We start from the raw sequence: 15,239 nt of genomic DNA on the forward strand, positions 1-15,239 counted from the left end.
CTCCCAGGCAGCTCCACTGAATATTCATGCTGTCATCACCCCATTAAAATTCCATCTGAACCTGGGTGTTTGAAGGAGAACCCGGAATTGGAGAGCATTTGGCTCTATTTAACCCACATTTCTGGCGCAGAGGAACAAAACAATAACCGATACTTTGGTGGCCAAGCTCAGGTGCAGCATTAACAGTCTGGAAGTGCCAAGGCCCGGGAAATCCTGGGAATCCACACCTCAGACAGGGGGCTGGAAGAGTACAAGGCCTGCTACAAGGGAGGAAAAGCTGCACACTCTGCCCAGGGCACCTGAAATCCAAACTCTTTGGCACTCTTGGGAAAGGATTTCTTGGCTTTTTGCCCATTTTTTACCTTCGGATGTTTTCCAGGCCTTCCAGAGATCTTCCACACTGATGAGCTTGTCCTCTCCATGGAAAGTGCTGTGCTTGACTGCTGGGTCATGGTAATTCAAGTCTTCCCTCAAGAACTAGGAGAGGAATGAACAGCAGGGTTAGCCTTTGGTTCCTCTTTTAGGGAGATGAGGAGCAAAAAAAAATTTTTTTTGAATAGTAATAATTTTGATGGGAAATCAAAATAAATCAGAATAGATAATTTTAAGAATGGGTATATTAGACATAGAAGATACAAACATCTATCTTTTATAAAGATGTAAGTATGTTCCCTGCAGTACTCCTGAATATTTCTGTTCCTGGGAAGACCTGCCAGGAAAGATTCAGTAAGTAAATATTTTAAAGTCATTTTAACACAGAGAAGGGATAATTAATCAGAACCTTGGGTCTTGGGATTCCAGACTTTTCTTCGAATTACAGCATCACCAAAAATTCACCTAAGTGGCACAATGGAACCAGCTTTATGTCACGGGAGTAAGAACCTAAAAATTACAACTGGATTTGATCTGCACCTTCAAATCCAAGCTGGAACAAATGAGATGGGCAGGAGGAGAGGCAGTTCCACTGAAAAATACAGATAAATATCCTAGCTCAGTGGGTGCCCAGAGCAGCTGTGGCTGCCCCTGGATCCCTGGCAGTGCCCAAGGCCAGGCTGGACACTGGGGACAGTGGGAGGTGTCCCTGCCGTGGCAGGGGTGGCACTGGGTGGGCTCTGAGGACTCTCCCAACCCAAAGCAGTCTGTGAAATCCCCCAGCAGGCAGAGAACCCCTCACAGTGCAGTGCCCAACAGACGGAACCAAGCTAAAGGACAATTCGTAACCACGACACGATCCCCCCACAGGCAGCTTCATCTCTGGGCTCTGCCATGTGCAACAGGATTATCTCCACACCCAGTCAACATCCTCGGATCTGGAGACGGCGTTGGAACACCAGACAGGGCACGGAACAGATCGGGGCAGCTTTACAGTCCAGGCCCCTGCAAATCCCCGCAGAACACATGGAAAATGGGAGAACCGGGGGAATCGGTGGGTCTGGGGCCTCCAGCTGTGCCAGGCCCTGGCTGGCCGGCAGGCACTGCCATCCCCCGCGGGGGACGCCGTGACCGCGGCAATGTCACCGCTGCCACCGGCCCCGCTCCAGCTCCCGCCGGCACCAGGGGCAGCTGCTGCTCTGTATATTTAGCTCGGGGAGCACAGGAGGGAAAAGTGATCCCTCAGCTTCCCGCGGGCTCACCATGGCCAAAACAAACCCCAAGGACTCGGCAGAGGGGACAGAGCTGGGCTGGGCTGCGGGGATGACCCCATAAACGAGCAGCGAGGGGATGACCCCATAAATGTACAGGGAGGGGATGACCCCATAAATGTACAGGGAGGGGATGTCCCCATAAATGTACAGGGAGGGGATGACCCCATAAATGAGCAGGGAGGGGATGTCCCCATAAATGAGCAGTGAGGGGATGTTCCCATAAAGGAGCAGCGAGGGGATGACCCCATAAATGAGCAGGGAGGGGATGTCCCCATAAATGAGCAGGGAGGGGATGACCCCATAAAGGAGCAGCGAGGGGATGACCCCATAAATGAGCAGGGAGGGGATGTCCCCATAAATGAGCAGTGAGGGGATGTTCCCATAAAGGAGCAACGAGGGGATGCAGGGTGGGGCTGGAGGAGCTGGGCTGAGCCCACCAGACCCCAGAGAGACCTTAAAGCACATTTTCCACCGGTACCTTCTGGGAAAAAGACAAAATCATGGAATCCCACACTGGTTTGGGTTGGGAAGGACCTTAAAGCCCACCCAGTGCCGTCCCTGCCATGGCAGGGACACCTTCCAGTATCCCAAATATTCCAAACCCCAGGAACAAGAGCCACTGTGCAGGGTACTGACCTACTTGCAAACCACTAAAAAGCAGCACTTCCAAGTGTTAAAGATCCCACTGATGCCAGGCCTGGAGGCACCCAAAGCTCTGAGTCCCGAACTGAGGGGGGACCACACCATTTCCAAGGTCCCACAGGGACCATCTCCAAGATCCCATCCAGATCACCTCAGCCTCAGCCAGGCTGGGAACCCACAAGGACAGGAGGAAGCTGGATCAATCCCGAGTCTCCCCACCAAGCTCAGGGAAAGACAAACCACGGTCAAACCAGCCAAAGGCAACGGGACCACAACCACTGCTACAAACACAGGATGAGCTGGGATCACAGTGGGAAGACTCAGCCTGGGAACGCTGATCTTGGTGCTCTGGGGCCTCCAACAGCAGCAGGACCTGGAGCTGCTGGAGAGATCCAGAGAAGCCATGGAGCTGCTCCAGGGCTGGAGCCCCTCTGGAGCCGGGCTGGGAGAGCTGGGGGTGCTCACCTGGAGAGGAGAAGCTCCAGGGAGAGCTCCGAGCCCCTGGCAGGGCCTGAAGGGGCTCCAGGAGAGCTGCAGAGGGACTGGGGATGAACTTGCTGGCTGAAGGCACACTCAGCAACGAGCAGATTCACAAAACGAGGTTTTCTGGAGGGTTTTTTCCCCACAGAATCTCCTGAGTTGGAAGGGACCCAGAAGGATCATCAAGACCAAGTCCAGTCTCTGCGCAGCCCCAACAATCCCGCCCCGTGCCTGAGAGCGTTGTCCAAGCTCTCCTTGAACTCCGTTTTGTGGCTTTTTTATCTGCAGAAACTCCAGCTACTGAAGCGATTTTTCAAACCTTTCCCGTCCCTCCCACAGCCCTGGATGCGTGCCACCCTCCCTGCCCAGCACCAGCTCCTGCTGCGCTGCAGCCAAGGGCCAGCGCCGGGAGCTCGCCGCTCCCCAACCTCAGCGGCTCTCCTGAGCCACCAACTCCATCACAGGTACACAGCTCCTGCCTCCAGGGCCTCCTCCCACCCAGGCAGCAGGATCAGGGCCTGGCAGGAGCCAGAGAAAGGCTGAGCGGCAGCACAACCCTCGTTTCCTGAGGGAAGCAGGCTGGCAGCATCCGAGAGCACCGGGAAGGCACATCCCCAACAGCCGGAGCTGCCTTGGCTGTGAGCGGGCAGACAGGAATAGATCCCTCATTAGAAGATTTCCCCAGGAGGGACGCTTCTTTCACTTCAATCCAGGCCACTGATGTCATCCGAAACTTCATTGAAAATTCACTTCCCAGCAGGAAAACTGCAAGGATGACCGGTGGACAGCAGGAAGCTGTGGGACACAACTCCACCCATCACTTATTTCAAAACTCCCGTTGGCTGTGTGTCCCCTTCTGCCCAGGCAGTCCAAACAAAACACTCCCATGGCTTACCCCCCAAAGGGTTGGGGCCCAAAGAATAAATGAAAATATAAAGTTCTCAACCAAGCAGGAACATGCCCATCCCTGGAAGTGTTCCGATCCAGGCTGGACAGGCCTTGGAGCAACCTGGGATAACGGAAGGTGTCTCTGCCCACAGCAGGTGGTGGAACTGGGTGAGGTTTGAAGTCCCTCCCAAGCCAGACCGTCCATGGGAAGCCCGTGAACCCGTAGAAGGTTTCAATTTGAGCCTCCTGCATTCTTCCCAATAATCCCCCGGCAGCTGTGCCACCAGAGCCCCGAGTTACCCCAGACTGCAGGGTCCCTGTGGGGGACAGCCGTAACCTTGACGGGGAGAACCCAGCAGGGGCTGGCTCAGAGAGGAGAATTCCTGCGATAGCTCACCCAGCGGCCCCACAGCTCATCGACAGGTGAACTTAATGCGACTGCAATAAAAGCTTAGCAGAGGTGAAGCGCCGACTGCACGGATGGAATCCCGGGGACAGGGGATCGCTGAGGGTGGAAACGACCTCCAAAATCATGGAGTCCAACTGTCAGTGCAACAAGCCAAGCACAGGTGCCGCTGGGTGCGGGCAGTCCCAGCACACACACAGCCTGGGGGAGACTGGGAGCAGCCCTGGGGAGGAGCTGGAGGTTGGTGGGGAGAAGCTACAAGTGCTGGGACCTGAAATCCCTGTGCCCTGCGCTGATCCCTCAGTGTGGGCAGCAGGAAAAGGATTGGGGATCCTGCACCTCTGCCCCACTGAGGCTGGACAGCCCTCTCCAAGGAGGAATGTTCCCAATATCCAACCTGAACTTCCCCTCCCTGCTTCAATTAATGCCGACCCCTCTCCTCCTGTCCCTGTTCCCTGGGAGCAGAGCCCGACCCCCCCGGCTGTCCCCTCCTGGCAGGGACTTGTGCAGAGCCACCAGGTCCCCCCTGAGCCTCCTTTTCTCCAGGCTCAGCCCCTTGCCCAGCTCCCTCAGCCCCTCCTGGGGCTCCAGCCCCTTTTCCAGCCCTGCTGCCCTCCTAGAAGCAGAGCAGAGCAAGAGCAGCCCTGCCAGGGCTCAGCACTGCTCACATCCAGCTCAGAGGGGTTTGAGGAGCGGCTCCAAGAGCACCAAGGCAGCGATTCTGGAGCCTCTTGGAGAAACCCACTGAATTCCACCCAGCCTGGCAGGGTCTCAGTGCCAAGGATCTGAGCACACATTCCCAGTGTTTTGTACCAGGAGCTCCCAGTGACTCCAGTGGGAGTGGGAGCATGATTTGCTCAGACACAAAACTGCCAGCTCTGCCCAGCCCTGAGGACATGAGGCTTATTCCTAATTTAATGCCAAGGAGCAGCACACATGGGCTGAAATGGGCTGCCCCAGTCCCTGGCAGAGGCTGAGCCGCAGCTCCAGCCACTCAGCGCAGGGAGCTGCCTCCAGGGAAACACCTGGAAACACCTCGTGTGGTGGAGGAAATGCACCTGGAAGCTTTTCAATTGTTTTCATGACTCACTCCAGTGGGATTGAGGCAGAGGGAACAGCCCTGCAAGCTGGGAACAGCCACCCCAAACCAGCAGCTCCCGGCACCAGGGGCCTGTGTGTGACCCTGGGGACTGTCCCTGCTCCATAGGGACATTGTCATGGCCACCCCTGGATCCCTGGCAGTGCCCAAGGCCAGGTTGGACACTGGGGACAGTGGGAGGTGGCCCTGGGTGGATTTAGGGTCCCTCCCAGCCCAAACCAGTCTGGGATTCTGTGACCTGGGACTGCAGAGCCACCTGTGAGTGACAACGGATCCCTGCACCCACGTGCTTCCTCTCAGCTTCCAACACTCTGACTTTCCTGTTTAGCTGCCAGCTCTCCCTAGAAGACAGAATTCCTCACCTCCAACGAGCGCCCACCACAACTGAGGCAGCACCACAAAGAGCTTTCCCTTCCCCAGCAGACTTATTTCCAACAGCGCTTGTGTGAACAAAGAACAACAACCTTCTTTCTCTTCAATCCTTTATCAGCTAAAATGTCCAAGGCTGACACAACAGAAAGCTGCTCAGGTTTTTTTTTGCACTGAGCACACGCAGACTGAAACTGTTTTAGTTGGCTGCCGGAAGAATGCAGTAAACATAAACTCATGGAATGGTTTGGCTTGGGAAGGACAGCAAAGCTCATTAAGGCCACAGACAGGGACACCTCCCACCATCCCAGGTTGCTCCAAGCCTCATCCAGCCTGGCCTTGGACACTTGCAGGGATCCAGGGGCAGCCACAGCTGCTCTGGACAACAATGAAGCGGCCACAAACCCCCAGCAGCGAGGAAAACCCCGACCCGCACTGATGAAGGGCCGAGACACCACTCGGATCATCTCAGGGTGACACACGGCTTCCCCTGTGATGAGGAGGAGGCACCAGGCGGTGCCCACAGCGCCCGGCCGTGCCCCGGCCCAGCCCTGCCCCACACCGACCTCGTCGCTCTCCTCCACGTCCACGTTGCCGTTGGCGTCGTCGTCCATCTGCTTGTGGATGTTGCGCACGGCCTCGAAGCTGAGCTGCTCGTCCTCGTCGTGGCACAGCGCCTTGTCGATGCGGCAGAACTCTGCTGGGGACACACAGCACCTCAGCGAGCAGCACGGGCCCCTCTGCCTCCCCCTGGGAGCTGGGCAAGGGATGAGGGAGCTCCTGGAGCGGGATGGGGCACGGCCCCGGGCACGGCAGGGCTGCCCCTCTCACCCCAGCCCTCCACATCCCCCCAGGGCAGGGCAGGGCAGGGCTGCCCCTCTCACCCCAGCCCTCCACACCCCCACCAGGGCAGGGCAGGGCAGGGCTGCCCCTCTCACCCCAGCCCTCCACACCCCCCCAGGGCAGGGCAGGGCAGGGCTGCCCCTCTCACCCCAGCCCTCCACATCCCCCCCAGGGCAGGGCAGGGCAGGGCAGGGCTGCCCCTCTCACCCCAGCCCTCCACACCCCCACCAGGCAGCTCTCCCAGCAGGGCCTGGCTCCTGCCCACGAGCTCCACGTCTCCCTTGGAGCTGTTGGTGTTGGCACTGCCTGGGGCCGGGCCGTTTGGGGAGGAAGAGCTATGTTTATCAAACCCGTCGATTAAAGCCCTTCCCTCCTTCCTGATTACGGAACAGGCTCTTCTGGCTGCCTTTCACGTCATTTTCTACTTCCCAAGACCAACGCTTTCCCTTTTGCTGCGTGCCCGGGTCCATGCAAGCAGCAGACGGGGCTGATGCAGCCCTTCCCCGGCAGGTGCAGAGCCGGGGATGGGGAATCCCGAGGGACCTGGGCAGGACGGAGAGCTGGGACCCTGCCAGGGCCATGGAGTGCAGCAGGGCCTGGGAGAGCTGGGGGTGTTCACCTGGAGAAGAGACACCTGAGAGCCCCTTCCAGTGCCTAAAGGGGCTCCAGGAGAGCTGGAGAGGGACTGGGGCAAGGAATGGCTTCCCACTGACAAGGTGACCTGGACAACGCTGAAGCCTCCTGCAGAGGCAGGGCTGGTGTCCTGCTGCCTCCCACACCTCGGGAAAGGTTATTCCACGCCAACTCGTGCCTGTCCATGTGGCCAGGGGAGTCCAGCAGAGCTGTGAACTGGTGCCAAACCAGTGAGTGAACTGGGAGCCTTCCCCAGGGCTCTCCTGGCCAGCTGCTGAAGGGTGCTGGCAGCGACAAGGGGCACCCCGAACCACCCGGGCCTCGGAAGAACACTGGGTGCCCTGAGGTTGATCTGGGGCTCCTCTCCCACCCCGCAAGAGTTTTCTGGTGGCTCAGGACGTTGGGCTGGGCCTCCCTGTGCTGGCTCCTCCCGTTATCTCCCAGGCAGCCAGCAGGGATACGAGATGGTCTCTGTGTTTATGCTGTCCTTGGACCCGACCCCAGAAGGAAAAACGAAGCCAGCCTAAAAGATAACTCCCAAAATATTCCATGGTTGTCTTGTTCTGAGCCTGTGCTTGTTGTTGCAAGGGGAGAGCGTGGCAACGCCGGAGCGAAGTTTGGATTACAGGCAGGGAAGGTCGTGTTTTTGTAGAAGTAGGTTGATTCAGATTAACCCCCTCCTGGCCACGGAACTCCTGAGCCCTGGCTCACGTCCGGCCAAGGGGTTCAAGCAGGGAAAGAGACCTGAAGGGATGAAGTGTGGAAGGGATAAAGGACCGGGGGAGTCAAGGATTGAGGGGATCCCGCCCAGATTTCCTGCCACCCCGTGGACAGCCCCGCGGGATTCCCAGCACCAATGCCAGGAATGAAGATGGACTGAGAGCAGCACCAAGGGCAATAGAACAAGGGTTTGTTCCAAGAGCTGCCAGGTGCTGATAACCAACTACACCATCAACAGCAATCAAACCAAACCCAGGGAGGAATTCAGCGCCTTCATCAAGACAGAAGGAGCCTGAATGTGGGGCACAAGTGATTTAATCAGCAGGCAACCCTGAACTGATAACAGAATGGTCCCAGAATTGCAGCAGCCAGGCTGGGCTATTCCTTCCCCTCCCTGTTATCTCCACGGGCTGCAGCTGCAGGAATACCCAATGAAGGAACAAAGACCAGCACCAGCCACTTTGCCTAAGACTGATGGAAGATTAAGCCTAAAGATCACAGCAGAGAATCACCCTTTGGCTGGGAAGGGACCATAAAGCTCATCCACACCTTCCACTGTCCCAGGCTGCTCCAAGCCCTGTCCAAGCAGGCCTGGAACACTGCAATCAGCCAATCCCAACACACCTTCAGCAAACAAATGCCTCAAAAAGGGTGCGAGATTGGCTTCGTTTAAGTCAATCTCCCTCTCCAGACCGTCCAGCCCTGATCTTCGCTCCAGCAGCTTTCCCAAGAGACACGGGCTGCCCGCTCCTCACCAGGGCGGTGAGGAACAACACGAGCACCTCCACTCCCACCCCGCCTGTCTGAGTCACCGGGAACCTTCTGTCTCCATCCCGCTGTTCGGTGGCTCCTCGCCCGCTCCTTATCTCCCCACTATCAACTCCATGGGAGTCTGAGTCTGCCCGTGCACGACAGAGAGTCCCCTGTCCCTCCCTAGGGGTGTCTGATGGGCCCTTAACCTGGGCACATCAACACGGGCCGTCCCCTCCATCCCTCCTGCCAGCCTCACACCCCTCCTGCCTCCCCTCCATCCCTCCTGCCTCCCCTCCATCCCTCCTGCCTCCCTCCATCCCTCCTGCCTCCCTCCATCCCTCCCATCCCTCCTGCCTCCCCTCCATCCCTCCTGCCTCCCTCCATCCCTCCTGCCTCCCTCCATCCCTCCCATCCCTCCTGCCTCCCCTCCATCCCTCCTGCCTCCCTCCATCCCTCCTGCCTCCCTCCATCCCTCCCATCCCTCCTGCCTCCCTCCATCCCTCCTGCCTCCCTCCATCCCTCCTGCCTCTCTCCATCCCTCCTGCCTCCCCTCCATCCCTCCTGCCTCCCCTCCATCCCTCCTGCCTCCCTCCGTCCCTCCTGCCTCCCTCCGTCCCTCCTGCCTCCCTCCATCCCTCCCATCCCTCCTGCCTCCCCTCCATCCCTCCTGCCTCCCTCCATCCCTCCTGCCTCCCCCCATCCCTCCTGCCTCCCTTCATCCCTCCCATCCCTCCATCCCTCCTGCCTCCCCTCCATCCCTCCTACCTCCCTCCATCCCTCCTGCCTCCCTCTATCCCTCCTGCCTCCCCTCCATCCCTCCTGCCTCCCTCCATCCCTCCTGCCTCCCCTCCATCCCTCCTGCCTCCCTCCATCCCTCCTGCCTCCCTGCCACCCCGAGTGCTAAGGCAGAGCTGGAATTTCACTGCGACATCGAGGCTGGAAAAGCCCTTGGACACCGTCAAGTCCACTGTCTCCCAGCAGTGCCAAGGCCACCACTGACCATGTCCCCAGGTGCCACACATGCAGGGCTGTGAAATCCCTGCAGGGACGTGACTCCACCTGTGCCAGGGCAGCACAACGTTTTCCATTAAGGAACTCTTCCCAATATCCAAGCGGAACCTCCCCGGTGCACTGTGAAGCCATTTCCACCTGCCATGGAAGGCGGCTTGGGGTGGCTTTATAAGAGATGACAGAGACGTGTCTCCTGGTGGTCCTGGCTGGCACAAGTTGCCCGGAGAAGCCGTGGAGGCTCCAGCCATGGAGACACCCAAAACTCAACGGGACACGGCCCCGGAGCAGCAGCTCTGCCTGAGCAGGGCTGGAGAGGACAAGCCCCAGAGCTGCCCTGTCACTCCATTTCATTCCAGACCTCTCCTTTCTCACGGGAGATTCTCTATAAGGAGGATTTTGTTTGTTTAATTCCCCTTGATTTCCTCCTGCGAGGTGCCATTATCTTCCCTAATGCCCCAAGCTCCTTAACGGCCCCTGCAGCTCCCAGCTCTGACAGCACTAAACGGCAGCTTAATTATTACAATTGTCATTTACATAACTGCCTTTTATAAACACCGGGAGGGCAGCCAAGGGAAAAAAAAGCCCTATATTTGGGGAAAAAGAACTGTTTACATATTTCACCCGTGTAAACAAGGGCTCAGCTGAACTTCCGTGCTCAGGGTTCCTCCCCTGGAACTCTGGGTTTCAATTAAAAAAATGCCAAGGACAGCTCCAGGAATTTTAACGAAGGCGTTCAACCGTGAGGGATGCCTCCAGAGATTTCCATGCCCTCTGGAGGGGTGAGGAACAGCAAGGGGAGCCCTGGGAACGCTGACATCCCGCAGGGCTGCAGAGCAGCAGCACAGAGAGCAAGGGTAAAAGGGCACAGTAACAATCCTGGCTTTCCAAACATCGGAGCCTGATGGAGCCACGGGAGCATCCAGCCATTCCCTCTGCCAGGAAAGTACTCCGAGTGGTTTTATACTTCCAGCCGACACTGTACAGCTTGTTTACTACAGAGAGGAGCGTCAGGCTCCAGGTGTGACCCGCCACACGCGGCCACAAGCACACGTGAAAGTCACACACAAACCCTTTTTTTAAAAAATAAATTGTATGGATTTATCAGTCAGAATTGAGATTGTGGCACATGCTCGTTCTCCTATTCCTTTTGACCTATTTTCCCTGGCAAACTCCTTCCCTGGGAGGTGCAGAGCCAGGGCACCAAGTCTTGCTCCGGGCAGGCAGGATCCCAGAGGGCAGGGCTGGGTGGGATCCTGGGCAGGAATTGTTCCCTGCCAGGGCGGGCAGGCCCTGGCACAGCTGTGGCTGCCCCTGGATCCCTGGCAGTGCCCAAGGCCAGGCTGGACACTGGGGACAGTGGGAGGTGTCCCTGCCGTGGCTGGGCTGGCACTGGGTGGGCTCTGAGGTCACTCCAACCCAAACCAGCCTGGGATTCCATGACCAACCCAGACCTCACACACGTTCCCACCTCCCTCACAGTGTGGAAACTCCAACAGTGGTTGTCCCACAGGTTTGGGATGTAGAACCTGGCAGCAGGAGGGAGACCAAGGAGAGCATTCAAGTACCTGCTCAACAGGGAATTATTCCCTGCTCTTGCTCCTGTGGCCCCAACACCCTTGGGACAGCAGGGCCTGGAGCAGCTGAACAGGGATTCACTGCACTCAGCCAGTTTTCCACTCCATGGAATCCCACCCTGGTTTGGGGTGGGAAGGACCCTAAAGTCCATCCAGGCCCAGGTGGCTCCAACCCTCAGGGACTACAGAAGTTTTAGCAGGAGTTCAAAGAGACTTTCTTCCTCTGAGGGAGCACCTTGCACGATGCAAAAAAACCCAAATCCTTGTACCCAACTCCGATTAAACAGTCTAGAAAAAATGTAAATCCAAGCAGAGGTTGGACTGTTTGATCTCTGAGAGACTTTTAAAGAACTACCAACGCCCTCGGGTGTCTCTGCTGGAAGGTCCAACGCTAAATGTTCACAAAGCATTTAACCACAGCGCCCAGGGAAACGGGCTGTACCCAGCTCCGGGGGCCAAACCCGTCTCCTGTGCCCTGCAAGTCCCCTGGAGCCTCAGGATCGGCATGACAAAGGCACACAGGGTCACACAGATGCAGGAGGAAGCCCCGTGTGACCCACGGAGCCTCCCAGCACAGCTGAACGCAGCCACGGGGAGGAATTGAGCAGCCAAGTGAGCTTATTGCACAGTCATGAACTTGCGCTCAATTAAAACCTTAAAATCCCGTCCCCAAATGGGCTCCTCCGCTTGGCACAGGGCTCAGCGTTTATTTACTGCCATCACTGAGTGCAATCAGTCTTTTTCATCCTCTCCATGCACCGATTTACTGACTCAATGTCAACCCATTGCTTCCCAACATCCTGCCCCTTCCCCAGAGCAGCACGGCCCTTCCACCCCCGGCTTCCGCCCAGTCCCCCCACCAGAACTGTGTCTCCCTCCTTTTCTTCACCCGCTTCACCCTTTCCACGCCACTAAAACAACACACACCCCCAAGTCACACACAACCCCCAAGAAACAAAGCTGCTCCGTGCTGGAGCGGGAACACGTGCCCCCATCCCATCCCCCGGACCCCATCCCATCCCCTGCCTGTCCTGGCGGTGCCCAGCCCTCCTGTCCCAACACAAGATGCCCTCCACCTGTGAACAGCCACCCCACGTCCAGCAGAGATTTGGGGAACGACTCCACCGTCCCCGTGGCTCCCAAAGCTCCCAGAGCAGATCCGGGCACCCAGGCTTGGCTGCCAAGGGCCAGCTGCACCCATTTCCTTCCGCAGGGAGCCGTCTGCTCCCCGCTGTCCCGAGGCCCGCGGGACGTTTCTCCCAGGCTGAACAAATAAGATAACAGAGGTTGTCTGGGTCCCGCCCTGCTCTGCCCACGGGCAGCTCCGAACCACCACGTCGGGGCCTTCTCTGGAGGAGCAGCACAAGGCCAAGCGGCCCGTGGGCAGGGAAGTTCCGAGGAGCTGACATAACTGGAGGTTGGGTTACTTCACGGCCATGAACCAAGCGGTCTGACCGCTGCCACCGCTCCTGCCCCAGCGCGGGGAACAAAAGCGAATCGTTAAAGCTGCAGCCACAGGCAGGGCCGTGCAAGACTGACGGGAGAGGGGCACACAGTCACGGGACACGGGGAAACGGTTTTAAACTGAGAGGAGAGTTACACCGGAGACTGGGGGAGTTCTTCCCTGGAGGGTGGCGAGGCCTTGGCTCGGAGCAGCTGCGGCTGCCCCCGGAGGAGTCCAAGGATGGGATCTGGAGCAGCCTGGGACAGGGGAAGGTGTCCCTGCCCATGGCAGGGGGCGGCACCAGATGAGCTCTGGGGTTCCTGCCAGCCCAAACCCTGGAGGATTCTGTGATTCCAGGGGTTGGGAATGCTCTGCAGAGCCCCCTGCACCACCGGAATGCACGGGCTGAGCAATCCTGTGGCACCTGATCCAGGGACCAGGATCAACATTCCTGCTCTGCAAAGACACAGGGTGATCCCACGGCCCACATCAGCTTCCCAGTGATTTCCACAGAATCCCAAAATGCTTTGGGTTGAGAAGAAGCTCAAAGACCATGGAGTCACACCCCTGCCATGGCAGGGACACCTCCCACTGTCCCCAGTGTCCAGCCTGGCCTTGGGCACTGCCAGGGATCCAGGGGCAGCCACAGCTGCTCCGGGCACTCTGGAAGGCTCCCAGGGAGGGGTGGGAAGGAATCCCAGCCCCTCTGAGCCCCATCCCAGCCGTGAGTCAGCTCCAGCAGCCCCAGCCCACGGCGCCAAGCGCCGCCGGGCTCCAAACTCATCATCACTCAGAGAAATTGCTGAAAGTCAGGAAAGCACATAATGGATGAGTGAGTCATCCCTGCCTCAAAGATTGAAGAGGCCAAGGAAAGCTTAGAAGTCAAAGAAAAACCCACAAAATTCCTGCTGTTCCATGCCGCCAGCCCTGAGCCGGGAGATCCGTCCCTGCAGCGCTGCCTGCCTGAAGCCAGGGATTCCCAGGGCCAGCTCTGGGCACCAGCTGTGTGATACCCATGGCACACAACACCTGGAGCAGGAGGAGCTCCAGATACAGAAGTGAAGATTTTGGGAGCTCTGACAACGTAACGGAAGTACAGAATTCTTCTCCTGCTGTCAGAATTTATGAGAAATCACAGAATGGCAGAAAGGCTCATGTTGGGAGGGACCTCAGAGCCCACCCAGTGTCACCCCTGCCATGGACAGGGACACCACCCGCTGTCCCAGGCCGCTCCATGCCCCATCCAAACTGGTCCTCTGGCCCTGGGAAGCCATTCCCTGTGTCCTGTCCTTCCATCCCTTGTCCCCAGTCCCTCTGCAGCTCTCCTGGAGCCCCTTCAGGCCCTGCCAGGGGCTCGGAGCTCTCCCTGGAGCTTCTCCTCTCCCTGGAGCACCCCCAGCTCTCCCAGCCTGGCTCCAGCTCTTGGAGCATCCTCGTGGCCTCCTCTGGACTCATTCCCACAGCTCCATGTCCATTCCAGGCCCGGGAGGGAGAGCTCAGAGCTGATCCAAAATCCAGGCTCACAGTCGGGTTCCATCTCCCCTTCACAGCCTCCCAGGACAGCGGAGGGAGCCCAGAGCCCCAGGAGCAACACAGACCTTCCAAAGGGCATTCCCTGCATTTCCTGGCCTCTTCCCCCTCCTCCCCAACAGCCCAGGCTCCAGGACTCCCCTGGTCCCTTCCCAGAAAAGCTGCTGATAATTAATCCAAGGGAAGCGGCACCGTTCCCACGCTGCCGCCGCACAAGGACAGCTTCTCCCAACTCCAGCCTCCTTTATCCCTCATGATGAACTGATGGTTTCCCCGTCCACAGGAACCCTGGAGAGCAGGAAACAGGGTGACAGCCGCCTCTGCCTTGGCCAAGGCACACGCCGCACAATCCGCCTTTCCTACAGCCAGGAGGAAGGAGCTGCTCCCAAAGCACCCACGCCGGGGGACGCGGCCCTGCGGCACCAGCACAGCCTTCACCTCCCAGAGGGAACTGCACTCCAGGACGGCCAGGCCCTGCCTGTCCCCTACAGCTGACCCCACAGGAAAACCCTAACCCCGACCACCCGCCCCCAACAGCAGCCTGCAACCATCACCCGACTCCTTTGGGAATAAAAACCCTTCCCCGTGATCCCGTTCTCCTCCACTTCCCCAGACTCAAGCAGAGCCACTCTCCTGTATGATTCCCTGCTCACAAGGATCAGGGAAGCAAGGAGCAGGAAAAGGGACACCCAAGGACCAGCCAAGGGACACCCAAGGACCAGCCAAGGGGGACCCAAGGACCAGCCAAGGGGGACCCAAGGACCAGCCAAGGGGGACCCAAGGACCAGCCAAGGGGGACCGAAGGCAGATGTGGCTCCTGGCTCGGGGAGGAGAACGCCAAAGGCATGGGAAGAAGGGGGAGGAAAGGAGCTCATGAATAACACAAGGGCAGAAAAAAGCCAAGGTTTGTCATCCTTGGTGCTCACAGACCCGTTTGGTTCCAGGCACCAAATGGCCACAGTCAGGAATCCCGGGGGAAGACCAGGATCCTGCATGTGCATCAGCATGGAATGCCACCAGATCCCACACGGGACAAGTCCCATGACATGGCAGGACAAGGGGCTCAAGGTCCATGAGGACGAAGGAGACACGTCTCTGCAGGACAGTGGGGACAGCGCTCCTCAGGGGGAATCCCGACCTCCACTCACACTGGGGGGGAAAAGACTCTTCCCAGAAAACCCCACACATGTTCCTTCCACTG

The 15,239-nt window shown here is 58.2% G+C and overlaps 1 protein-coding gene across 7 annotated transcripts in view; it reads right to left on the reverse strand.

Annotated features, from left to right (window-relative positions):
- STIM1 (stromal interaction molecule 1) overlaps nt 1-15,239 on the reverse strand; it is a 69,225-nt gene that overhangs the window by 38,103 nt on the left and 15,883 nt on the right. For 5 of the 7 annotated variants that reach the window (XM_066177235.1, XM_066177239.1, XM_066177236.1 and 2 more), the window contains 2 exons: nt 6,097-6,230; nt 363-477 (listed from right to left, as the gene is read on the reverse strand). In XM_066177235.1, coding sequence (XP_066033332.1) covers nt 363-477; nt 6,097-6,230 — 249 coding nt within the window. The remainder of the gene's footprint in view (nt 1-362; nt 478-6,096; nt 6,231-15,239) is intronic. The other 2 variants (XM_066177241.1, XM_066177237.1) reach the window with 1 other exon arrangement.

Source organism: Chamaea fasciata, unplaced genomic scaffold (genome assembly GCF_029207755.1).
Source record: "Chamaea fasciata isolate MVZ Bird 193981 ecotype frontalis unplaced genomic scaffold, bChaFas1.0.hap1 SCAF_2, whole genome shotgun sequence".
NCBI classification, from domain to species: Eukaryota; Metazoa; Chordata; class Aves; order Passeriformes; family Sylviidae; genus Chamaea; species Chamaea fasciata.